Source organism: Hemiscyllium ocellatum, chromosome 24 (assembly GCF_020745735.1).
Source record: "Hemiscyllium ocellatum isolate sHemOce1 chromosome 24, sHemOce1.pat.X.cur, whole genome shotgun sequence".
Taxonomy (NCBI): Eukaryota; Metazoa; Chordata; class Chondrichthyes; order Orectolobiformes; family Hemiscylliidae; genus Hemiscyllium; species Hemiscyllium ocellatum.
Genome location: NC_083424.1, coordinates 48,812,292 through 48,840,150, shown reverse-complemented (window position 1 = coordinate 48,840,150; position 27,859 = coordinate 48,812,292). Strand labels below are relative to the sequence as shown.

The 27,859-nt window shown below is 44.2% G+C and overlaps 1 protein-coding gene across 4 annotated transcripts in view; it reads left to right on the top strand.

Annotated features, from left to right (window-relative positions):
* The window catches only part of septin5a (septin 5a), a 125,566-nt gene that overhangs the window by 68,441 nt on the left and 29,266 nt on the right, over positions 1–27,859 (top strand). Inside the window, exon 1 of one of the 4 annotated variants that reach the window (XM_060843771.1) lies at positions 22,632–22,983. The exons of the other annotated variants lie outside the window; for them this stretch is intronic. Coding sequence (XP_060699754.1) covers positions 22,894–22,983 — 90 coding nt within the window. The 5' untranslated portion in view covers positions 22,632–22,893. Of the gene's footprint in view, positions 1–22,631; positions 22,984–27,859 lie in introns of those variants that run through there. 4 annotated transcript variants of the gene reach the window in all.

Genomic DNA, 27,859 nt, shown 5'->3' with positions numbered 1-27,859 from the left:
ATCTCACCTCAGATTGTGTTCAGCTGTCAGAACACAGAATGAGAATGAATTTGCTGTGAGTTTGAATAACGTGGTTGGCCTTAAAGGAAAAACTGAAGATTTTTTGTATGGTTCTCCCCACAAATATGTAAGTGACAGTCTTTGGGAGGAACGGTCTAGTCTGCAGTCCCCTTTAATCACTCTACAAACCAAGAGATTGTTTAGCTCTAGCATTGTATCTGATAGGAGATAATGGTTCTGTAACAGTTATATAACTATATAACAGTTATAGGGGATATTTAGTGTTAATATAATTAACCAGCTTAAATGTTAATGTAACCCATTCTTTACTGCTATGTCACAAACCACTCATTGTTAGTTAGGTACAAGCCTATTCTGTCGTGACCTAATTAGTGGTTAATCCTTCACCATTTTGGATTAATATGTTCTCAGGCTAGTACGAACAACAGGTCCCGATGACAGTGTATCTACCCAGAGATCATAGCAGATCTAGATGCCAGCCACTGACATCTCTTACAACAGTGAGGAAGGGATAGATTGTGAGCTGCGAGTTGCTACAACTTGCTGGTCAATTTTCTCCAGTGTGTGGCTAGCTTTGCTCTTAGCCTCCTTGTAAATTTTAGAAAACTGCTGCATTTGCATTGTTAAAAGAGATCAAACAAAACTCATTGTAGAAAAATATTTAATAATGTAAGAACCCTTTGAGTTTCTTGCTCCGATAATGCTTGCAGGTTCAGAAACAGAACATGTTGGAAGGTCATGTTGCAGCTGTACAGGACATTGGTTAGGCCACTGTTGAAATATTATGTGCTATTCTGGTCTCCTTCCTATTGGAAAGATGTTGTGAAACTTGAAAGGGTTCAGAAAAGATTTAAAAGGATGTTGCCAGGGTTGGAGGATTTGAGCTATAGGGAGAGGCTGAAGAGGCTGGGGCTGTTTTCCCTGGAGCATCGGAGGCTGAGGGGTGACCTTATAGAGATTTATAAACTTATGAGGGCATGGATAGAGTAAATAGACAAGGTCTTTTCCCTGGGATTGGGGAGTCCAGAACTAGAGGGCATAGGTTTAGGGTGAGGGGGGAAAGATATAAAAGAGACCCAAGGGGCAACCTTTCCACACAGAGGATGGTACGTGTATGGAATGAGCTGCCAGAGGAAGTGGTGGAGGCTAGTACAATTGCAACATTTAAAAGACTTCTGGATTAGTGTATGAATAGTAAGGGTTTGGAGGGATATGGGCAAGGTGCTAGCAGGTGGGATAGATGGGTTGGGATATCTGGTTGGAATGGACAAGTTGGACCGAAGGGTCTGTTTCCATGATGTACATCTCCATGACTCTATGATTCTATGATTGTTAGTGTGGAGTGAAATTCCTATTTGTCAGACATTGTTCCTAGAGATTTCCATACATTAAATAGTGTGAAATTTGAGTCTGTAGTTTTACAAGAGATGGGGATTTGTTAGCAAATCACTACTTCTGGCTACTTCTGTCTCAGTCTGTGCAGTGTGCTATGTTGCAAATGGGTGATTGCATAGCTGCCTCCAGAGAGTATCAAGAGTAACTGTGCTACTCCATTTGTGAAGTCACATAGTCCTCCTAGCTGATATGCTGTTGATTTTCCAAATTTGGTCCTCAACAGATTCATTCAAAGTCATTTGCATTCATGAGCCCAGTACTGGTATTACTTAAAGAATCCGGCATCCAACCCACATAAAAAGGGGAATTTGGAGAACAACTGCTATTGTGAAGTTTTTGGAAATGCTGGTCCTGGGGGTTGAGTCCCTGGATTTGGCAAATAGTGTGGTTGTGATTTTATAGGAAAGGCCAGAGGGTCTGCTGACCAGACCTCACATTCCTGATGAAGGGCTCTTGCCCAAAATGTTGGTTCTCCTGCTCCTCAGATGCTGCCTGACCTGCTGTGCTTTTCCAGTACCACACTCGACTCACAAAGGCTGTGTCAGGTTTGGGAGCCACAATGGCAACATTTAATTCAGAAACATTACAGAGAGGTGAAGACGAGGCTTCAGAAAGGACAGACTCTGCATGTAGGAAGCATTATGTTGGGCCTGGACTCATCTATGCTAGTGTTCGAGGGGGTAGGACATGGTTGGGTGGTGTGTGGGTTAGACAGTGGAGTCAATGTACCCAGCAGTTTGGTATGCATGTACATCAGTGTTCACCTGCATCCCCTCAAATCCTTATCTAAGACTGTAGTAATAGATACACCTGCAACCTTATCCCTCAAGAATGTGACCCATGACCATATATCTGCAATGCATGGTCTTAATGATTCGGGCCTTAAAGATTTGCAACTGCCAGTATTTGACCTGGTTGCTACAACTGTTAGATGGAGTGATTGGCACGGGGTCTCTCTGCCAGTGCTATGTTGTTGCTGTGCCTCCTTCTCTGAGGCTGCTACAGCTGAGCACTTCTTTGGTAACTCAGAAATGGAAAGTTTAGGGAGAGAAGAGGGGTGGAACAAAAAAGCTAGCCAAATGATTGATTATGACGATTTGTTGATGGATTGATATGTTGTTGTCACATGTACCGAGATACAGTGAAAAGTGTTGTTTTGTGTGCTTTACAGACAGATTGTACCATACAAAGTGTACCAGGGTAACAGACCCGAATGCAAAATATAGTGTTACAGCCGCAGAGAAGGTGCAGAGAGAAAGAGATCAGCTTTAGCATTTGAGAGGTCCATTCCAAAGTCTGATAACAGCGGGGAAGAAGCTGACCTTGAATCTATTCATATATGTAATCAAACTTCTTTATCTCTGTCCGATGGAAGAGGGTAGAAGAGAGTATAACCGAGGAGGGAGAGTTCTTTGATTGTGTTGGTTGCTTTCCCAGGGCAGCGGGAAGTGTAGGTGAAGTCAATCAATGGAAGGCTGGTTTGCGTGATGGACTGGGCTGTGTTCACGACTCTCTGTAGTTTCCTGCAGTCTTGGGCAGAGCAGCTGCCAAACAATGTTGTGATGCATCCAGACAGGACACTTTCTATGGTGCATCTATAAAAATTGGTAAGAGTCCTTGTTAACATACCAAATTTCCTTAGCCTTCTGAGGAAGTGGAAGTATTGCTGTGCTTTCTTGACTGTGGGTCAACCAGGACAGATAGTTGGTGATCATCACTCCCAGGAACTTGAGAGTCTCAACCATCTCCACTTCAGCAAGGATAATGTTAAAAATCACACAACACCAGGTTATAGTCCAACAGGTTTATTTGGAAGCATTAGTTTTTGGAGTGTCACTCCTTCAGGTGAAAGAGCCTGAGGAAGGAGCGGCACTCCGAAAGCTAGTGCTTCCAAATAAACCTGTTGGACTATAACCTGGTGTTGTGTGAGTTTTAACTTTGCCCACCCCAGTTCAACACCGACAACTCTACAGGTATAGAGGGCAGGAAGATATCAACGATCTGGTCAGATGGGCAGAAAAGCAACAAATGAGGTACAATGCAGAGAAATGTAAAGTGATACAGTTACGGAAGTTAAACAATGCGAAGCAACACACACTTCATGAGAGAATACTGAAAGGTGGAGAGGAAGTGAGAGACCTTGGAGTACATGTGCACAGATCCCTAAAAATAGTAGGACAGGTTGATAAGGTTGTGAAGAAGCAATGTGGAATACATTGCTGTGTTAGCAAAGGCATGGAATATAAGAGCATGGAGGTTATGCTGCAGCTGTAAAAAGCATTCATCTGACCACAGTCGAGTACTGCGTGCAGTTCTGGTCGCCTTGTAATGAAAAGCAGATAATTGAATGATAGAAGGCTCAAAGAAGCTTTACAAGGATATTTCCAGGACTGGAAAAAGGCAGCCACAAGAAAAGTTTAGATAGACTGGGGTTGTTCTCTTTGGAGGAGAAAGTGAGGTCTGCAGATGCTGGAGATCAGAGCTGAAAATGTGTTGCTGGAAAAGCACAGCAGGTCAGGATACTGCCTGACCTGCTGTGCTTTTCCAGCAACACATTTTCAGCTTTGTTCTCTTTGGAACAGAGATGGCTGAGATGAGATTTGATTGAAGTGTACAAGATTGTGAGGGAGCTGGATACAGTAAATGGGAGGGACCTATTACCCTCAGCAGAAGGGTCAATGACAAGGAAGTATAGATTTAATGCAACAGAGATGACAATAAATTTTTTCACTCAGGGAATTGTAGGGGTTTAGAACCCACTGAATGGATAGTACAGGCAGAACCCCTAAGTTCGTTTGAAAGATCAGCATATACTCCTGAAGTCCTGAAACCTTGAGGCCTTTAAAATGGGATTTGGCTGGGCTGCTTGTTTTCTTTGGCTGGAGAAGACATGATGGGCAGAGTGGCTTCATCCTGTGCCATACATTTTTCAATATTCTAAATATCTGAAAAGGAGGGAAGGGCAGGGACATGGAAGAGCAGCATTCCATTGCTAATTCGGAGGACGTCTAGGCAGTACAGGGATTCAGTGTTTAGCATTGCCGTCTCACAGCGCCAGGGACCCATGTTTGATTCCACCCTTGAATAATTTTCTGTGTGGAGCTTGTAAATTCTCCCCTTCTTTACGTGGGTTTCCTCGGGGTGCTCTAGTTTCCTCCCACAGTCCAGCGATGTGCAAATTAGGTGGATTGGCCGTGCTAAATTGCCTGCAGTGTCCAAGGATGTGCAGGCTAGGTGGATTAGCCTAGGCTTACAAGGATAGAGTAGAGTGGGTCTGGATGGGATGCTGTTCAGAGAGTTGATGTGGACTCAATGGGCTGAATGGCCTGCTTCCACACTGTAGGGATTTTATGATTCTATAACTAGAATTCATTGCAGACATGCTGGCACAAATGACCACATTTTGTGCTGTCAATGATTCCGCATTCTCTCAGTGACTCCAGATATCATAGGCTCTGTTACAGCCAGTCCCATGATACAATGAAAGCTCTGCTGTGTTGAGCTCTGGAGATGCGTTGAACTTTGACCCTTGTGGGTTAGAATCATAGAATCATAGATCACTTTTAATGCATTCCACCTTGACCTGCATATCATTGGAAACATGTCATTGATTCCATTTGGGTGTGAATTATGTGGGTGAAATGTGGGCAGTATTTAGAGGAAGCCAGAAGTATGGATCAGATTTGCAGCAATAGTAGGTGTGGTGGGAGTGAGGTGGATAATTTGGCTGCTATGCTGAGAATCTGAATGCCAAAAGCTGACAATACATTGACCTGAATGAGAGGCGAGTGGAGTGATGGAGAAGTGACGTCATGAGAAAATTCATTCACTAACCTCAATCACCCTTGTGAGGTAACTAACATTTTTTGTGACATTGTTACCAGGTCCTTGAGTCCTGATACTGGGTATTGACATCCCGAGCTCCCTGCACCCATTCTTCCCTGATGGTTGCCCTTGATGATGTTCACCATCACTGAGTCATCCAGAACTGTATTTATGACCCTGAAGTCCTTTCTGTCCCCCAGAATTCAATTTCCCTGTTTAGAATTATGTTGTTAGTATCCTGCAGCAGCTTCTTGTAATTTAGTGCACCATCCTTTCAAAAGGGACAGACTGCCTTTAAGAATAGAAAGCTGACTGGAGGACATGATATTAGGAATTAGCTAAGGCAGTCAGCAGCGTGGTAAGCATTCAGGGGGAGGCTACAATTAAAGCAATATTGTGCACTGCTTAGCCCCACAGACAGGCTATACGTTGTTGCTGGAAAAACTCAGCTGTGCTGGCAGCATCGGTGAAGAAACATCAGAGTTGATGCTTCAGGTCCGGCGACCCTTCCTCAGGACTCCAGACCTGAGACGTTGACTCTGATTTCTCTTTGCAGATGCTGCCAGAGCTGCTGAGCTTTATCAGCAATTTCTGTTTTTGATCCTGATTTACAGTGTCCAGAATTCTTCTTGGTTTTTATTTAGGCCGCAAATTGTGCCTGAGAAATGGTTCAAGCCCCAGATTTTAAACATTTGAATATTTTCCTTGAGCTCCTTTTTTTTGCCCTTAATTCAAAGTTCCTCTGTTCCTTCATCTAACCTTAAATCTCATTGAATGATGTATCACCCAGTGATTGTCCTGCCATTTACGAAGCTCTCAGAGACGCCACTGACATTGGCATGCTGTTATCAGCTGCCACGTCCAGCAGTTTGTGGCACAGAATGCTATAAGTGGAAGAATAAAACCAAACGAATGGGACTGCGCCAATGCAGCAAATTCCAGGCCGTTAAATAATGGAGAAAAACAAACAGATACAACAGAAGGTGTGCAACCTGATAACAACGCAACTTACACAGGCTTTTGTTATCCTGTGGCTTCCTCTTGTGGAAAACATTAGGCATTGCAGCCTGATGCAATCGTTTTCCTGGGATGATCCAGGGATATTGTTGCTGTTGTCCTTTTGTACTTGATAAAATGGTGTAGTCGATTTGAAAAGGGTTGAAATTGATGTTCAGAAATAATGCAAACAGAGCTTTTTAACAAATGGGTGTCATATAAACCCCCACACACTGTTTTTCTTTCAAGTTAATTTAAATAGAAGACTGGTGCCACTCACTCATGTGTAAGGTGCATGAATGCTATTGGATTGTTGTTATTCAGGGATACTGCAGCAAACAGTAGGTTTGTACAACAGCATGGGACTCACTGTTGTAAATGGGCAGTTTAATGCAGTGCAAGGGTGCCTTGCACACCAGCTATAGTGCCCTTAATAGACCTATGACAGTTCCCCCCTCCCCTTAGGACAAGACCCAGTGTATCGAGTGTCAGTCAAGCAATTTATGGCCAATAATGGATTTATGGCCCTTATAGACTGCTAGCCAGACAGAGGCTGTGGTTGGAAATCCCACCTCCTTACATATCGCTAGCCAGACAGATGCTGGAGTTGGAAATCCCACCCCCTTATAGACTGCTAGCCCGACAGATGCTGGGATTGGAAATCCCACTCCTTACATACTGCTAGCCAGGGAGAGGCTGGCAGCTCCTCATTACAGTCAGTGCCAACCAAGGAATGTAGCATCTTCTGACAATGGACCCAGTGAAGGCCCAGGATCAGTGAACCAGCCAGGCCATGGGTGAGTGAGATGGGTCTTGGGGAGCATGTGGTGAGCTAGTTGACATGGGGAATCAGGTAAAAGGCAAACATTCAATAAGACTCTCTTTCTAGTGCCAGTTCCTTCAAACAGGTGCAAGGATGTCTGACAATAGAGGTCACAAACATGCTGTCTCCCTCCCCTACACGGATCCCTAAGCAAATTCTTGCTCTACAGGCTCCCTGCCTGGGCACTGCAGTGCTTGCTGTTAGTTGAATACCAATCAGGCATTACGTGCCCACTTAAGGCCCTCTGTTAGCACAAGAGGGATAGTCTTTCTGCCCTAGAATCAAAGGCAACGGGATACTTCAGCTCCTTCAACACTTTTGGCCTGATGAAATGCAACCTTACCCCAGTGAGGGGGATTTAATTCCACTATTTTATGAAAAAGACCTGAATCCAGAGCAATGAGTCTTACATTTGATTCATGCCCCCTTGAAGAACAGGTCATCTTTACTGGCTTCAGGAGTCTCTTGATTTAAAATGTTTCAACTCCATGTGCCTTTCCCTCTCTGTAACCATTCCAGCTCTACAAGCCTTGGAGATCTTTGCACTCCTCCAGTTTTGGCTTTTCATGCATCTCCAATTTCTTTCTCTGGACAATTGGCTGTAAAGCTGTCCAGGCCCTCAGCTCTTGAATTACCTTCATAAACCTTCCACGCCCTCCTGTGTTCTCTGTCAGCCTTTAAGTCACACCATAAAAGCTACTTATTTCTCTTTCTGTGACTCATGTTTTGTCTCATTTTGCATTGGTGAAGTGTTTTGCCTCATCATACTAGGCGTTTTATAAATATAGGCTATTGTACACCCTCTTCTTGTCGCTGTCATAGAACATAGAACACTTTAGTACAGGAATAATAGGCTAGGGCTGCTTTCCCTGGAGTGTCAGAGGCTGAGGTGTGACCTTATAGAGGTTTATAAAATCATGAGGAGCATTGATAGGATGAATAGACAAAGTCTTTTCCCTGGGGTGGTGGAGTCCAGAACTAGAGGGCATAGGTTTAGGGTGAGAGGGGAAAGATATAAAAGAGTCCTAGGGGGCACCTTTTTCACTCAGGGGGTGGTACATGTATGGAATGAGTTGCCAGAGGAAGTGGTGGAGGCTAGTACAATTGCAACATTTAAAAGGCATTTGGATGTGTATATGAATAGGAAGGGTTTGGAGGGATATGGGCCGGGTGCTGACAGGTGGGACTAGATTGGGTTGGGATATCTGACCGGCATGGACGAGTTGGACTGAAGGGTCTGTTTCCGTGCTGTACATCTCTATGATTGTATGATTCTATGTCTGTGCTGACTTCCGTCACAAAGGTTGCACTGTACCTCCAAAATCTTCTTGGGCTGTAGCTGGAGTGATCTATCTGGTTCTGGTCACTTTTTCAGGAGGGACACCAGGGTCTGTTTAAAGAAGAAGGACTTGCTGGAGCGGGTTTGGATGTTGGGTTTGTTAGGAGGGGATAGGCTGTTCTCCTTGCATTGGGAGAGGTTGAGGAGAGATTTGATTGGGGGTGCAGGGTTGTGACAGGTTTGGTCAAGAGTGGCTGTTCCAGAATGACTGAGGGATTCGGGAGGTGGTTGCAGAGTCCAAAGTTGGGCTTTTGGGTCAACGGTGTGAGTCAAGCTGTCTTCTTTCACACGGACTTTGGTAATGGGTGGCACGGTGGCTCAGTTTTAGCACTGCTGTCTCACAGCGTCAAGGACCTAAGTTCAATCCCACCCTTGGGTGACTGTGCAATGTTGGCACATTCTCTCCGTGTCTGTGTGGATTCCCTCTGGGTGCTCTGGTTTCCTCCCTCACTCCAAAGATGTGTGGGTTAGATGGATTAACCATGGGAAATGCAGAATTGCAGGGATACGGCTTGGGGTGAACATGGGCGGAATGTTCATTGGAGAGTTGATGTGGACTCAATGGGCTGAATGGCCTGCTTTCATACAGTGGGGATCCTATGATTCTAATGACCCGAGACTTGTTGCCTCTGGGGATGTTATAAACTGTGGTCTTGAGAGTTGGGTGGATCGTCACTTTAGAGAGACAGACATGGATCGAGTAGCAATGTGGGCACTAACTGAATTGCTCTACAGTGTACTAGTATACTCGATGGGCCAAATGGCCTCTCATGCAGAAGTGATAACTTTGAGCTGTCCCACTCGAGGTTCGTGCTTCTTGGTTGATCTTCTCTGTCTATTATGACTTTCTGCATTGTTTTCTACATGCATTTTGTTTCCCCTCTCTTTTCATTTGTGTCCCTCCTCCCCATTCCCTCTCATTCTGTTTTTCTTCTGCCTCTCCTTCTTGCAGCTCTGTCTCACTATTGTTTCATTCCCTTTATTCAAATTGAACTCCCAGCTGGTGATGATATCTTTGGCTGTAGTGCTGTATGACACGAGAGTTTGGCACTTGCTCCACTTCATTCAGAAGCAGTACACAGGGGCCCTACACAAAGGAGTTGAATAACCTGTATTTATAGTAACAGGATGCCTGACAAAGCCTCCCAGCTGCAGGGACTCTGGGATCAGGGCCCAGCCTGGGACTCAGACGTTGTCCTGTCCAGGAAGATAACGTCACACAAAGTGAGAAGCTTGGAGTTTCACACCGTAGTGTGAATGAACAATTAACTTATTATCTTAAAAGTTTTTGGCTCAAGCTGTTCTTTCACTGAGTTTGTCAGCCTCTGAATGCAGGCTTTATATCAATTTATTGGCACTGTTGATAGGTGGGAAACAGAGTGGGGTAACTTGATTGTCAGGATAACACTTCAGCAGCTCGCACAGGTTTCCAGACCACTTTGTGTCTGAGCGTCCTACTCACCATGACTAGATTTCTCTGAAGTGTAGTCAATTTGTCAGAGGCTTTATTGTGACAACTGAGGAACTTTTGTGTAGACTATCAACTCTGTAGTGACAGATGGTTGTGTTTCTACTAGAAGGTCTGGGTTTAAATCCAAACTTCTACCATGGATTGAAGATTGGCTGATTGTCAGAAGGTAGAGAGTGGGCTAAAGGGTTCTTTATTGGGATGGCAGCCAGTGATCAGGAGCCAGTGTTAAGACCACAACTATTCATGTTATACGTTAACAATCTGCATGAAGGAACTGAGGGCACAATGGTAGGCGGATGGGCAGAGGCTGAGGAAACAGGGAGGCTGCAGAAGGACTTGGACAAGCCAGGACTGTGGGCACAGAAGTGGCAGATGGAATAGAATATTGGAAAGTATAAGATTATGCACTTTGTTAGGAAGCATGGAGGTGTAGCTTTAAATAGGGAAAGGCTTCAGCAATCTGAAACGCAAAGGCACTTAAGTGTCCTCATTTAGGATTCTGTTAAGGTTAATGTGCAGTTAGTTAAGAAGATAGATGCAACATTAGCATTCATTTCAAGACAGCTGGAATACAATGCAAAGATGTACTGCTGAGGCTCTGGTCATACTACATTTGGAATATTGTGAGGAGTTTTGGGCCCCATAACTAAGGAAAGATGTGCTGGCATTGGAGGGTGTTTACAGGGATGAAGGTGCTTGATCATGAAGGAGATGTATAGTCATGGAGAAAAGGCAGGAGAATGAGGTTGAAAAACATATGAACGATGACTGAAAGGAGGACATTGATGGGCTGAATATCCTAATTCTGCTCCTATGTCATACGGTCTTGCCCAGTGATTTATCGCATCATGTGGGTTAAAATCACATTTCGTGCATAAGCCCTACACCAGGAATGAGGCTTATGGCCCAACAGTGCTGAGAGATAAATGACAGGGACATGGGGCTAGAGGGAAGGTAGCTGGGAATGTGATAGGTAGACGAAGGTGGGGGCGAAGCTGATAGGTCAGAGAGGAGGGTATTGCATTCCCAGCTACCTTCCCCCCAGACCCAACTCCTTCCCATTTATCTCTCAACCCCCTTAGGCCACAAGTCTCATTCCTGATGAAGGGCTCATGCTCAAAACGTCAATTCTCCTGCTCCCCGGATGCTGCCTGACCGGCTGTGCTTTTCCATCACCACACTCTTCAACTCTGATCTCCAGCATCTGCAGTCCTCACTTTCTCCTGGTTAGAATCACACGTCAGCTTGCTGCCTGAATATATCAGTGACATTTTACAGGCTGTTTATTATATAATCAATTCAACGGGTCAATACTAATCCGTCAACCTTAATAAAAGTCTTGAATATCTGAGCATTATCACTGTACTGTTTGTGGGATCTTGCCGTGCTGAAAGTGGATGCCCTTTTTCCAACATTGCAATGGCAATTTCCCATTAAAAATGGCTCTAAAATACTTTGGGAGATCTGGAGATCACAGAAAGCATGGGGTAAATACAGGTCTGTTTTCTTTACTTTTTCCTAGATGAAACTTAAATGTTCATGAAAGCAAAATGAGGAAAGTTGCAGTGTTCCATAGTCTGTAATTTTTGAAAGCCACAAGACCATTCCAGAAATCCCTTTGCTCAGATTGTTTTCTTTTCATTTTTGTGGGAATTCCATTTTCTGACGACTAGGCACCACTTCCACCTTACCTCCTTCTTGGAACAACATGTGAAGTGAACCACCAGCAGCAGTGAGGTTCTAGAGTGAAAATAGCCCAGGACTAAATTCTGCTGCAGCTAGGAATCATGATGCACTCATACCTATCTAATGTTTAAAAAAAATACAAAGCCATCCAATTACTTCAATTATAGTATTGGACCAAGGAAAGTCCTATGGAAGTATCTGGACTGGACGTTTAAATATTGTGACGAGACAAACAGGTGAGAGGCGAGGAATATGGCAATGAGTAACTCACCATCTGACTCTCCAAAGCCTGCAAGCCATCGACAAGGCACAAGTCAGGAGTGTGATGGAATACTAGGAGAGAGTGAGGACTGCAGGTGCTGGAGATCAGAGTCGAGAGTGTGGTGCTGGAAAAACACAGCGGGTCAGGCAGCATCCAAGGAGCAAGAGAATCGATGTTTCAGGCAAAGGTCCTTAACATCTATTCTCCTGCTCCTCGGATGCTGCCTGACCTTTTCCAGCACCACATCTCGACGGTGATGGAATACTCTCCACTTGCTTGGTTGGGGAAGCTTGACACCATCCAGGATAAAGCAGCTTGCTTGATTGGCATCATATCCATAACCATTCACTTCCCTGTCCATTCAGTAGTGGCAGTGTGTACCATCTACAAGATGCACTTCAGAGATTTGTCATGGCTCCTTTGACAGCATCTTTCAACCACACAACCACTGCTATCTCAAAGGACAAGGCAGCGTATACATGGGAACATCACTACCTTCAAATTCCCTTCCAATTCTCCCCTTTATCATCCTGATTTGGGAATGTATCACCGTTCCTTTAGTGTCACTGGTCAAAAATCATGGATCTACCTCCCTAACAGCATTTTGGGTGTACCTACACCAATGGACTGCAGCAGTTCAAGAAGGCAGCTCACCACCACCTTGTCAAGGGCAACAAGGGATGGGCAAATGAATGCTGGCTTGGCCACTAACATTTTCTGAAGACTATGTCATGAATTAATAAAAAATGTTTGCTTGTCATCAATTTTTTTTCAATCAATTTCCAGCTTTTTAATTCCTAACATTGAAAGGACATATGAGGGACCACCTAAGATACTGCAGCTAATTTAGGGTCTGCTTGAGGGTACTTTGGAGATTATTTGATATCTGATTATAGCTAGTTACAGATAGTTTTGTGCCTGGATAATATCAAACAGTTGAGGTAGCAGTTACCAGTTAAGGTAGAATAACTAGGTGCCGAGTTAAGTGAACATAGAACATAGAACAGTACAGCACAGAACAGGCCCTTCAGCCCATGATGTTGTGCCGACCATTGTTCCTCATGCATGCACCCTCAAATTTCTGTGACCATATGCATGGTCCAGCAGTCTCTTAAATGTCCCCAATGACCTTGCTTCCACAACTGCTGCTGGTAATGCATTCCATGTTCTCACAACTCTCTGTGTAAAGAACCTGCCTCTGACATTCCCTCTATACTTTCCTCCAACCAGCTTAAAACTGTGACCCCTCATGTTAGCCATTTCTGCCCTGGGAAATAATCTCTGGCTATCAACTCTATCTATGCCGCTCATTATCGTGTATACCTCAATTAGATCCCCTCTCCTCCTTGTTTTCTCCAATGAAAAAAGTCCAAGCTCAGTCAACCTCTCTTCATAAGATAAGCCCTCCAATCCAGGCAGCATCCTGGTAAACCTCTTCTAAATCCTCTCCAAAGCATCCACGTCTTTCCTAAATAGGGCTACCAGAACTGGACACAGTATTCCAAGTGCAGTCTAACCAAAGTTTTATAGAGCTGCAACAAGATATCATGACTCTTAAACTCAATCCCCTGTTAATGAAAGCCAAAACACCATATGCTTTCTTAACAACCCTGTCCACTTGGGTGGCCATTTTAAGGGATCTATGTACCTGCACACCAAGATCCCTCTGTTCCTCCACACTGCCAAGAATCCTATCCTTAATCCTGTACTCAGCTTTCAAATTCGCACCTCGCCTTTATCCAGGTTGAACTCCATCTGCCACCTCTCAGCCCATCTCTGCAATATCCCGCTGCAGCCTACAACAGCCCTCTATACTGTCAACGACACCTTCAACCTTTGTGTCGTCTGCAAACTTGCTGACCCATCCTTCAATCCTCTCAACCAAGTCATTAATAAAAATTACAAACAGTAGAGGCCCAAGGACAGAGCCCTGTGGAACACCACTCACCACTGACCTCCACGCAGAATATTTTCCTTCTACTACCACTTGCTGTCTTCGGTTGGCCAGCCAATTCTGTATCCAGACAGCTAGGTTCCCCTGTATCCCATTCCTCCTGACCTTCTGAATGAGCCTACCATGGGGAACCTTATCAAATGCCTTGCTGAAGTCCATATACACCACATCCACAGTTCAACCCTCATCAACTTTTCCAGTCACATCCTCAAAGAACTCGATAAGGTTTGTGAGGCATGACCTGCCCCTCACAAAGCCGTGTTGACTGCATTTAATCAAGCCATGCTCTTCCAGATGGTCATAAATCCTATCCCTCAGAATCCTTTCTAACACCTTGCAGATGACAGACATGAGACTTACTGGTCTGTAATTGCAGGGGATTTTCCTATTTCCTTTCTTGAAGAGAGGAATTACATTTGCCTCTCTCCAGTCCTCAGGTACGACTCCAGTGGAGAGCGAGGATGCAAAGATCTTCGCAAGTGGCGAAGCAATTGCATTTCCCGTTTCCCAAAGCAGCCGAGGACAAATCTGGTCCAGGCCTGGCAACTTGTCAATCTTAATGTTTGACAAAATTTTCAGCATATCAGCTTCCTCTATCTCTATCCATTCCAGCATGCACACCTGCTCTTCAAAGGTTTCATTCACTACAAAGTTCGTTTCTTTTGTAAAGACAGAAGCAAAAAACTCATTTAGGGCTTCCCCAACCTCCTCAGACTCCGTACACAAGTTCCCCATGCTATCCCTGATCGGCTCTACTCTTTGTTTGACCATTTTCTTATTCCTCACATAAGTGTAAAATGTCTTTGTGTTCTCCCTAATCCGTTCTGCCGAGCCTTTCTTGCGCCCCCTCCTGGCTCTCCTCAGACCATTTTTGAGCTCATTCCTCGCCTGCCTGCAATCCTCTAGAGCTGAGCTTGATCCTAGCTTCCTCACCTTATGTAAGCTACCTTCTTCCTTTTGATGAGAAGCTCCACCGCTCTCGTCATCCAAGGTTTCTTTAGCTTACCTGTCTCAGAGGGACATATTTATTCATCACTGGCAACAACAGTCTCCATATGTCTATAGTGCCTTTACCTTGGAACAATTGCTCCCAGTCCATGCTTCCTAACTCATGTCTAATTGCATCATAGTTTCCTCTTCCCCAATTAAATATCCTCCCATTTTGCCTAATCCTCTCCTTCTCCATAGCTATGTAGAATGTGAGGCAGTTGTGGTCACTATCACCAAAATGCCCTCCCACCACAACTTTTGATACCTGCCCCGGCTCATTTTCGAGCACCAAGTCTAGAATGGCCTCTCCCCTCATCGGCCTGTCAGCGTACTGAGTTAGGAAACCCTCCTGAACACCTTACAAAAACAGCTCCATTCAAATCTTCTGCTCGATGGAAGTTCCAATCAATATTGGGAAAGTTAAAATCACCCATTACAACAACCCTACTATGTCCACAAAATCTGCCGACCTATGCTTTCTTCCATCTCCCTGCTGCTATTGGGGGGCCTGTAGTAAACCCCTAGCGAGGTGACTGCTCCCTTGCTGTTCCTAATTTCCACCTATACTGACTCGGTAGGTAGATCTTCCTCGACAATGGAAGCTTCTGTAGCTGTGATACCCTCTCTGATTAGTAGTGCTACACCCCCTCCTCTTCCCTCCCCCTCCCTATTCTTTTTAAATGCTCTAAACTCTGGAACATCCAGCAACCATTCCTGCCCCTGAGAAACCCATGTCTCTGTTATGGCCACAACATCATAGCACCAGGTACTGATCCATGCTCTAAGTTCATCACTTTTATTCCTGATACTCCTTGCATTAAAGCAAACACACTTTAACTGATTCCTTGGTTCCTTCCCAGGAAAACCCTTCCCACTAGCTGGTCTACCTCTTGCTATTGCCTCATCAGCATCAACTCTCACCCCGGTATACAGCTCAGGTTCCCACTACCCTGCCATACTAGTTTAAACCCTCTTGAACTACTCTAAGGTCTAATGATATACCTGATTGTGGTGGGTTTGCATATTGGAATCCAGCAATACAATGGCCAGAAGATCGCTGTGAGAAATTCTAGAGTTTAACCTAGTTTCGGATAAGGAGGTGAGATACTCCTAAAACGCAACTGATAGTATGATTGTTCAGTGGTTAACACTGCTGCCTTAGAGGGCCAGGGACCTGGGTTCACTTTCAGTCTCAGGCGACTGTTTGGAATTTGTGCATTTTCTCCATGTCTGTGTGGGTTTTCACTAGGTGTTCTGGTTTCCTCCCACAGTCCCAAGGTTGAGTGGATTGTCCATACTGTCCAGGGATGTGCTGGATAGGTAGATTAGTCATGGGAAATGCAGGGTTAGAGGGTGAAAGGAATGGTGAATCTGGGTAGGATGCTCTAGGGAAGGTCAGTTTGGACTCAATGGATCGAATCATCTGCTTCCACACTGTAGGGATTCTAACTGACCATTGGTTATGCCTAGAAACTCAGAAGTTAATTTCCTGAGTTCAGAATTTGTGATTCTTAGTTTTGTTACAGTGATTTGGAAAATGGAGTTCCAGGAGCAGGCGCCTTGAAACAGTTCATCTGAGAGTACAAGAGGAGAGAAACAATATAAATTCAGGAGGTCTGCTCCTGGCTAAAACAGGACCTAGTGTGGATGGGAACCTTGTACAATGAAAAGGTTTGATCCATGGTGGAATGTTGTAATTGATTGCTGTATCCTAGGGAAGACAGGAGGACAAACCCATTGTTGTGGTTCATGGTCTCCGGTCACTATCTGGTCATGCACTCTTTGAAAAGGCAAAGTCTAATAAGCACATTGTCTGGTGACAATACACCCTTCCCTATCTGCCTCATGGTCAAATAATTTGCAAAAGCTCACCATTAAGGCACACATGTTGGTGCCATTATAGGGAGTTCCTTGTTCAAATTGCAAATCCAGCTAGGAGAGGAGAAAGCCAGAAGAGACAAACAACCAAATAAAGCAAATAAAGTCCAAGCATCCAAATAAAATTGTTCCGCTGTTCAGATTGACCATTACCAGCCTGAAATCCAAGCTTGTGTGTTGCATTTTCATGTTGGCTGCAGTATTGTTCAGTGTAACTCGAGTTTAACAGAACACCACAGTGCCCTGCCTGTCAAGCCAAGTTAAACTTCTTTGTTTGTCTGCTGAGCTATGATCCTTTAAACCTCCATTTATTCCAATGTTATTTTGCTGCATGTCCTGGTCAGTATTCCAGTGCAATGACTGCCTTGAACAAGGTGTTAGTGTTACATTGTGAGTGCAGTCATTCATTTCACACGGATGTATATCTTTCCAGAGAATTTCTTGGCAGCTTGTGAGTGATTCCAGACACCTGGAACCTCCCAGCTTCAATAACAAGTCGTCCATCTTTGTGAAAGTGCCATAAACTGAATGAATGGATGTCCAGTCAAATTATTAACAACCTCTAAACAATACTGGAGACTGCAGGCTCTTTGCTGAAAATGCTGTTATGAGCACATTCCAGTCTGAGGCCATTTTTCCCTGTTCATAGTTCATTCTACGTTAATAGCTTAAGTACAGGGCAGTAAAACTGTTTAAGAGTTTGCCTTTTCCAATGGATTGGTTAAAAATTATGAGAAAGGCTTAATACAATGGCTGTCACGACTTCCCAAAGTTTTACTGAAGTACATTTGCTGTGCAGCCATTGTTGTAATATAGGAAATGTAACAGCTAAATTACACAGTGCATGTCCCATAGACAACAATGACCAGATATTCTGTCTTTAGTGTTGTTGGTCCACAGATAAATATTGGGTAAGAGAACTGCCTTGCCATTCAAAGTAGTGCCGTGAAATCTTTTGTATTCAGCTTAGATGGCAGGTTGGGCTTCAGTTTTAATGTTATCGCGATTGGAACCAAGTGGATCTTGTTGATTATGAGATCCTTGATTGAGGTTGTTAACCTGGGCCAAGCAGGAAGCACAGATCAAGAGATCTTTAGGTGCAGATGTAGAGTCCATATCCCTGGACTAGAAGGCCCGGGTTCAAACCTCCTGCTCGAGAAATGTGTAATATCATCTCTGAACAGTTGATTAGAAAAATAGGTTAAGTAAAAAAGAATTATAAACAGGGGATTTAGAATCTCCTTAGTACAGGGGAATGAATCCGAGCCAGCTGGCCACAACCAGTGTACAGTGCACAAGTAAGGAAAGGGTGAGTTGGTGATGGGATACCGGCGTCTGTGCAGTTATTTCAAATGTCTTTCTGAAAGATGGCACCTCTGGGAATGTAGCAGTCTCTCAATACACACTGATAGGTCTGCCTAGCTATTGTGCTCAAATCTTTATGGAACTTATATAACCTTCTGACTCAGAGGCACAGCTATGGTACCATTTTGTGATGATCATTGACGGTCCTCAGACTCATTCACTTCTCTCCTGGACAATACCATTTTTGGCTAATGAATTGATGGAGAAGTTGTCCAACAGATTTACAAATTTCTTCTTAGTCATGGAAGGGTGTTCCAGAGGGTTTCAGAGTGAATCAGTTTGGCTCAGGCTAAGGAGCAAATATGTTATTCAGTGTAGTCGATGAACTGCCAACTAATGAGAAGGATGTAGGGGAACAACTCTACCTGGAAATTAAAGAGAGATGCGACACTGTCAGGTAATTACAACAGGGGACTTTAACTGGCTGAATGTAGATTTGCACAGGAGTGGCATAAAGGGATGAGAGGGACAAACATTGAGATTGTGTTCAGAAAAATTTGCTCCAGCAGTATTCGACTAGTCTGACAAGGAAGGATGCATGGTTGGACCTGGTTCTTATTAATGTGGTGGGCTCATTATTTAAGAGACAGTAATCAGTTTAGGATTTGGGATGACAATAGAAAAGGACCATAGGCAATCTAGAGAAAGAATAATTAACTGGGCAGGAGCCTAATTCAATAGCGCATGAGCAGAGTTGGGTCTGACAGACTGGAAGATAAAGATGGTGGGAGAAACAGTAGCTGAACAATGGGCTAAATTTAAAATGTAGATGGTTTGGACACAGTCAAGGTATGTGCCTTTGAAAAGAACATATAGGGCAAACAAATCTAGAGCTCCCTGATGTAAAAGGAGATATAAATTAAGATAAAGAAGGACAAACATATTTATGACAGGTATCAGTTGGAAAATACAATTAACAACCAAGTGGAAAGCAGTGAGGGTTAGAGTGGAGGTTAAAAAGAGATACATTAGAGAAATGAAAAGGGATTATGATAAAGACCAATCTAAAAGGAATCCAAGTCCTCTATAGGGACGGGCAGCATCCAAGGAGCAAGAGAATCAACGTTTCGGGCATAAGCCCTTCTTCAGGAACTTATGCCCGAAACATCGATTCTCCTGCTCCTTGGATGCTGCCTGACCTGCTGCGCTTTTCCAGCAATACATTTTCAGCTCTGATCTCCAGCATCTGCAGACTTCACTTTCTCCTCTTATAGGGACATTAATGATATAGGAGTGGCAAAAGGAGGAGTGGAGCCAGTTAAGGACCAGAAAGGAAATTTACACGTGAAGGCAAGAAGTATTTAATAGATACTGTGCACCCAAAAAGGTAGATGCTTGCCAAGTCATGGTGACATGGAATGAAATTCTATCCCTCGTAGGGTCCAACATTAATAAGGAAGAAGTATTGGATAGTCTGTTTAAAGTTGGTAAGGTGATGAGATGCATCACGAAGGAAGTGAATGTGGAAATGGCAGCCGCTGTAATCTTTCCGTCTGCCCTTTGCAAATGCTCCTGTCTTCTTCAAGAAGGTTGCAAGGGTAAGCCCAGCATTTACAGCCCGGGCAGTTTAAATTCAATGATGGCAAAGCGATACAATAATTCAGGATAGAATTTGCAGTGTCATGAAAAAAAGATCAGTTGATTAGAAAGGGGATTTCTAAAGAAGAAATCAAGTTTAGCTAACTTGCTTGAGTTTTTTTTTTGAAGAAGTAACAGAAAGAGTTGATGGGAATTATGCTCCCAAGTGGTGTACACAGATTTAGAGAAGGGATTTGTCTCGGGCAAATGTCAGAAACTGTGCAGGGCAGGACTGGACATGTGCCGTGTACGTAATGGTCTTTTAAAGATGACACTGTGCCAGTGATCACAAGATGTCCTGACAGTGGTGAATATTTATGGCTACTGCGAGTGGGGGATTTGAGCTAGCATCAGATGAGATAGATGCCATAGAAAAGGGGTAAGGAATTAATGAGGCGAGTCTGGGATGTTAACATATGAAACCTCACAAGGGGTTGCGGAGGGAAGTCCTCCATGAAATTCAATGAATATCTGGAAAGATTCTGCTCTACATAAATTCAAATCCTTTCTTTCTTCTGCTAAATATGTCCCCTTCAATATCTGCCTGTAAGTAAAGAATGTGATGAAAAGTTAAATTTCCCCTCTACAGAGATGGCGTAACTATAAATTGGAGTATTCACCATTCCTGGTGATGTCCTGTCCCACCAGTAGGACAGACTCAGCAAAGATGGTGGAACAGTGATATATAGTCATGAGTGGAATGCGCTGGGAATCCTCAACATTGACTACAGATCTCATGACATCTCATGGTATCAGGCTAAACATGGACCTCCTATTGATTACTATGTACTGTCCTCCCTTTGCTGATGAATCAGTCTCCATGTTGAACAACACTTGGAGGAAGCAGTGAGGGTGGTAAAGTTGCAGAATGTACTATGGGTGGGGGGGATTATAATGTACACCACCAAGTGTGGCTTGACAGCAGCACTACTGGTTGGGCTGTGTCCTAAAGGAGATAGCTGCTGGACTGGGTCTGCAGTGGGTGGTGAGGAAACCAACAAGAGAGAAAAATATACTTGACCACATCCCTATCAATCTGCCAGCTGCAGATGCATCTGTCCATGACAGTATCACTAAGAGCAACCAGCCACAATCCTTGAGGAGATGAAATCCTGCCTTCACATTGCGAATACCCTTCATCGTGTTGTCTGGTACTATTGCCGTGCTAAGTAAACCAGACTTTGAACAGATCTAGTAACTCAAGACTGTGTTTCCGTGAGTCACTGTGGGCCATCAACAGCAGCAGAATTGTACTCCAGCACGGTGTGTAACCTCATGGCCCAGCATATTCCCCACTCAACCATTACCACCAAGTCAGCGAATCAATGCTGGTACTACTGACAGTTCAGGAGGGCATGTCAGGAGTAGCACCAGGCATACCTAAAAATGAGCTGTCAACCTGGTGAAGCTACTAAACAGGATTACTTGAATGCTAAATAGCATGAGCAGCAAGGTATAGATAGAGCTAACTGATCCCACAATCAACAGATTAGATATGAACACAGCAGTCCTGCCAGATCCAGTCGTGAATGGTGCTGGACAATTAAACAACTCACTGCAGGAGGAGGCTCCTCAAGTATCCCCATACTCAATTAAAGAAGAGCCCAGGATGTCAGTGCAAAAGATAAGGCTGAAACATCTGTAGCAATCTTCAACCACAAGCGCTGAATGGATTATCCATCTTGGTCTCCTCCAATGGTCCCTAGCATCACAGAAATCAGTCTTCAACCAATTTGATTCACTCCACATGATATCAAGAAATGATTGGAAGCAATGGATACAGCAAAGACTATGGACACTGACAATATTCCGACATCAAGGCTGCATTTGACAGTGTGCCATCAGGAGCCCGAGAGAAACTGAAATCAATGTGAATGAGGAGGAAAACCTTCTGCTGGTAAGAATCATACCTGGCACATAGAAAGACAATTGTGATTGTTGGAGGTCAGTCATCTCCTCTCCAGGAATCTCTGCAAGAGTCCCTCAGGGTACAGTCCTAGGTTCAACCATCTGCAGCTGCTTCATCAGTGACCTGTCCTCTATCATAGGATCAGAAGTAGTAGCGTTCACTGATAATTGCACAATGTTCAGTGCCATTCGCAACTCTTCAGATGCATGTTCAAATGCAACAAGATCTGGACAATTTGCAGACATGGGTTGACAAGTGGCAAGCAACATTTGTGCCACACAAATGGTGGTCAATGACCATCTTCAATAAGAGACAAGCTAGCCACCTTAACATTCAATGGTGTTCCCATCACTGAATCCCCCACTATCAATATCCTGGGGACGACCATTACACAGAAACTCAACTGGACTTGTCAAATAAACAGTGGCTGCAAGAGCAGGTCAGAGGCTAGGAATACTGTAGTGAGTAACTCAACTCCCAACTCCCTAAACTCTGTTCACTTGCTACAAGGTACAAGTCGGTAGTAATACTCCCCACTTGCCAGGATGGATGCAGCTCCAACAACACTCAAGAAGCTTGACACCATCCAGGACAAAGCAGCCTGCTTGATTGTCACTGCATCCACACCCTCCATCACTGATGCTCAGGAACAGCAGTGTGTACTGTCTACAAGATGCAATGCAGAAATTCACCAAAGGTCCTAAAACAGGATCCTTCCAAACCCACCACCACTTCCAGCTAGACGGGCAAAGGCAACACTGTACAGTGGTTGAAGAACCACCACCTCTTCAAGGGCAGCTGGAGACGGGCAATAAGTGCTGGCCCAGACAGACATTCAAGGTCCATATGTGAATAAGTAATAATTAAAAACGAAAGGGTTAATGCCAGCAAGGTTAATCAGTTGCTTGAGAAGTGGCAGATGGGGCTGAGTCCCTTTATCCGAAGGCGGAGATAGATGAAAGGGTTAATCTTCCTGCTGTGGAAAGGGCTGCTCAGTGACTAACTGTAAACGGGAGAACCGTGAGTGGGTGGGTATTTTCCGAAGCTGACACTGTTCAGTTGGAACGATTACCCTGTCAAAGCCATTTCCTGGAATTAATAGGAGTTTTGATTATGGGGTGGAGTTTCATAGTGCAGAGTGAAGCAGGCCGACGGTCAAGTAGTTAACAAAAAAAAAATCTCATGCTGTCACTGTGCTGTTTGGAAAACTGGGGGACAGAAGGGGAATCTGTTTTGGATGAGCGTGAGTGGCTGTAACCCCTCCGCTCCCCCAACCCCCGCGCAGGAAGCAGGAAATTCCAGGGTTTGGTTCCCCAGTGCAGTCTGTACTCAGCAGCCTCTATAGCTGCGGTTTCACAGGAGTTCCGCAGAATTGAAGGGGGTGTTTTTCTCTCTCTGACAATGGATGCCATCATCATCCAGGAACGTCTGGTGGAAAAGCTGCTCTCTCCCAGGAATGTGTCGGAGCAGCGCCGGCGGACACGCCTGAAGGTAAGGAAAGAAAACAAACAAACCTCTCTGATTGAAGGGCGACTGGCAGAGTCGACCAGAGAGACAACTGGGAGAGACGATCAGATGACCTTTTCTCTGAGGGTCGTAAGAGTTTTGGAATTGGAGATGATTGGGGGAACTCCAGGAAGGTAGAGTTGAGGTTAAAATCAGCTCAGCTGCGATCTTATTGAATGCTGGAGCAGACTGGAAGGGCCGAGTGGTCGACTCTTGTTCCTTGCTTGTCTGTCCTTTTCAGAGGTTTCAGTTGGCCGACAAATCTGGCCTTACACCAACCCTTCTGGTCCAAATGAAAGCAGATAAAGATGCTGATGCCCTATATCAAAGACGTTGTGCTGTGATGAAATGGGAGGCCACTTTTGGAATACTGCGTTCAATTCTGGTCTCCCTGCTACAGGAAAAAAAATGTTAAACTTGAAAGGGCGCAGAAAAGACTTACAAGGATGATGCTGGAGTTGGAGGATTTGAGCTATAGGGAGAGACTGAATAGACTGGGGCTGTTTTTCCCTGGAGCATCGGAGGCTGAGGAGTGACCTTATGGAGGTTTATAAAATAGGGTAAATAGACAAGGTCATTTTTCCAGGGTGGGAGAATCCAAAACTAGAGGGCATAGGTTTAAAGTGAGAGGGAAAAGGTTTAAAAGGGACTTAAAGGGCAACTTTTTCATGCAGAGAGTGGTACATCCATGGAATGAGCTGCCAGAGGAAGTGATAGAGGGAAGTACAATTACAACATTTAAAAGACATTTGGACAAGTACATGGATAGAAAAGGTTTAGAGGGATATGGGCCAAATGCAGACAAGAGTTGAAAAGTATGGCGCCGAAAAGCACAGCAGGTCAGGCATACTGCCTGACAACCTATGCATTTCCAACATGGCACTATTCGATTCTGACTCTCCAGCATCTGCAGTCCTCACTTCCTCCTAAACACAGAAGGACAAGTTGGATCAAAGAGATTGTTTCTGTACTGTGCACCTCTATGAACCTAATTTCCTCAATGCAGATTCCACAAACAGAAACTGATCTGCACCAGCCATATAAATCCTGTGGCTATAAGCGCTGGTCAAAGGAAAGCAATCCTGTGACAAGTAACTAACCTTCTGATTCCTCAAAGCCTGTCCACCATCTACAAGGCACAAGCCAGGAATGTGATGGAGTACTCCCCACTTACCTGGATGAGAGCAGCTCCAACAACGCACAAGAAATCTGACAGTTTCCAGGACAGAGCAGCCCATTCCATTGGAACCCTGTCCTTACATTCAACATTCACTGCCTCCACTACAAACATACAGTGCATATCATTGACAAGATGCACTGCAATAACTCTCTAAGGCTCATTCAACAGCACCTTCCAAACCTGCAAGCTCTATCACATAGAGTACAAGTGTAGCTGATGTCTGAATATATCACCCCTGCAACAAGGCACTCATTATCCTCAATCAGAAATAAATTGTTGTTAATCACTGTCAATGTGACAATATCTTGGAATTCACTTCCTGACAACAAAATGGCTCATTCCATTTTATACCATACAGCTATGGCAGTTCTAGAAGGTAGCTCACCAGTACCTTCTCAAGGGCAATTAAGGAGTGGCAATATATGCTGGCCTAGCAAATGACATCCTCATCCTGGGAAAGAATAATGAAACACAGGCCCAGAGCTTCTACTTTCTGCTTAATCAGTGACTGGGTGTAAATTGGAATACTGCCCAGGTCCTGACTCAGTGACGAAACAGGAATTACCCAGGAAGTTTAAACTTCCAATTGCCAATTACCCTGGAACCAGACACCAAGGAAACAATCTAAAACCTGAGTTAGAGTTGGAGATTTACGTTTTCTAAATTATTCACCTGATTAGTTGCTCAAGAAGTATTAGGTGATAAAAAAAGACACTTGTAATTACTGCTTAATTACACAACCATCTTCCTTCTCCCAATCCTGAGACCTCACTTGGACCTGGATTTCCCTCTGCCCACTCACATAAACCTTACTGACTACATCCCTGACACCTCCCCCAATCCAAATAATTCATCTGATGCCCCCACCCTTCTCCAATTACCTTATTTTTGTATTGTTTAGCATCTTGTAACTAACAGCACTGTAATTGGTGATGTATTAACTTTTCACTGTACTCATTGAGTATATGTAACAATAAAGGCTATTCTATTCTAACCCCCCAACTCCACCTCCCTGTCCTGACCTGGCATTGTTCTCTGACTCACGCTGATGAAACATCCATTTTCTGCTCAAACCCCTGGCTACCACCGCAGACACCCCAACTAACCTCCACCCCAACTCAACCAACTCGCAACATCCACCCAACTCAACCCAGCTACTACCCCTCCATCCCTTACTTGACCTGACCAGTCAAGCCTCCAACTACCATCTGACTACTTGTTTCAATCTGACCTGAGCCAAACCCTTGACTATGCCACCACCCTAACAAACCCCTGCGTGATGCAGCTATCCTCTAAACTGATCAGACACAATTTACTCCCAGACTATCCCACACCATCTGATTAAACCCCTACTACCAGTCCAACTAATCTGATGTAATCTTCAACACCCCCCCAACCTATAACCCCCGACTATCTCTCTTTCTCCCAATGATCCACTAGCCTTCAACCCCCTCATTAACCCCTAGATTTCATGATTTCCCCAACCCAACATCACTAGCTCCCCACACCTGATCACTTGCCTGACCCCTGTTCCTACTCTATCAGCAGACTTACACCCCTGTCCTAAAGTGATTATCCAGTTGGCACCCATATGCAGCCTAACCCCCTCAATCACCCACCTACTGTCTTGCCTCCTCACCCCCACTGCCAGTCTACTCCCTCATCTGCTTACCTTGCACCTACTTTTTGTCTGCGTCTTCTCAAAGAGATTTTGGTATTTGAACTGCTTATGAAGGAATACCACAGTTACTGCTGTACAAGGTGGGGCATGGTTTCTATGAAGATTCTCCATGCAAGTCTCTGTGAGGACTGCTGCACTGTAAAAGTGCTACATAAGAAGAGAGGCCCAAAAATTTGGTAAGATTTACGAGAATGTTACTGAGGTTTGAGCTCTAAGGAGAGGCTGGATAGGCTCAGACTCTTTTCCCTGGAGGGTCGGAGGATGAGGAGTGACCTCATAGAGATTTATAAAGTCATGAGAGGCACAGACACGGTGAACAGCAAAGGGTAGGGGCGTCAAAAAGAGGGCATAGGTTAAGGTGAGAGGGGAAAGGTTTAAAACGGACTTGAGGGGCCACTTTCTCTCACAGAGGCTGGTGCATGTGTGAAATGAGCTGCCACAGGAAGAGGTAGAAGTGATTACAATAACAACATTTAAAAGGCATTTGGACAGGTACATGGATAGAAAAGGTTTAGAGGGATACGGGCCAAACACAGCCAAGTGGGACTAGTTTAATTTAGGAAACTGGTTGGCACGGTCGAGTTGGTTTGAAGGATCTGTTTCCATGCTGTGTGACTCTATGACTCTCAATAACTATCTATAGAACTTCATATCTGATCTGAGTGAGGGATTCCAACTGTATTGGAAGATATGGGCCACTGATTGAGAACAGTGCAGTTGTTTGTGTTTGCATCTCACATGGGGAGGTGATGGAATTATCGATTGACTATTAATCCAGAGGCCCAGATAACATTCCAGGGATCTGGGTTCGAATCCCACCATGGCAGAATTTGAACTTGAATTCAGTAAGTATCTGGAGTTAAGAGTCTAACAGACCGTCTGGTTCACTACCATACAGGATAGGAAACTGCCATTCTTACCTGGTCTGGCCTACATGTGACTCATAACTGACTCTCTGGACAATTAGGGATGGGCAGTAAATGCTTCCTTGCCAGTGATGCCCTCATCCTGTGCATGAATGAAGGGGAAAAAAAATCTCTACACCATCCTCTCCTACTCTCTCCCTCTAGTGTTTGTTCTGCTGTGTCCATGACATACAACTGAGCAATTGCAGATCCTACTGAATACTATCGCTATTGCCTGACATAGCACTTTCTTTTTTGTCCGTGCATATTACAAACATAAGAATAATGTTATGGTATATTTGTATGAGGTTCTTTTGCAGCAACCTTTGAATGTTGTATCATTCTTTTTATGTTTCTGGAAACATGCTGTTTTCTGGAAAGTGACAATGCTTCTAAAATTGACAGGTCGGCAGCTTGCTTATAATAATGTAGGATGTTGAAGTTGCTACTGATGTTCTGTGCTCCTGTACGCCCTCAACCTTCTTCACTCCACCATTGCTGGCCTTGTCCTAACCTCTGTAATTCCCTCCCTAAACCTTTTCATTTCTTCTCCCTCTGGCTTCCTTTTAGACACTTTGTGCATCTTACTGATATAACAATGATATTATTAAATTGGAAAGAGTTCATAAAAGATTTACCAGGATGATGCTAGGAATGGGTAGTTTGAGTTATAAAATTAAGCTGGGACTTTTTTCACTGGTACATAGGAAGTTGAGGGGTGACCTTATAGGGGTTTATAAAAACTAGGAGGCATATTTTTAAGATGAGAGGAGAAAGTTTTAATAAAGGACATGGGGGCAACTTTGTTCATGTGTGGAATGAACTGCCAGAGGCAGTGGTGGATGCAGGTATACTTACAACATTTAAAAGGTATTTGGATTAGTACATGAATAGGAAAGGTCGGGAGGGATATTGCCGAAACGCGGACATGTGGGACAAGCTTAGTTTGGGAACATAGTTGGCATGGCCTAGTCGGACTAGTCTGTTTCCATGCTATATGACTCTATGGCTCTATGATTCTAACTCTCTCATCAATCATCTGATCCGCTGCCTTAACATGCCCTTATTTGACTTGTTGTCAATTTTTATTTGACA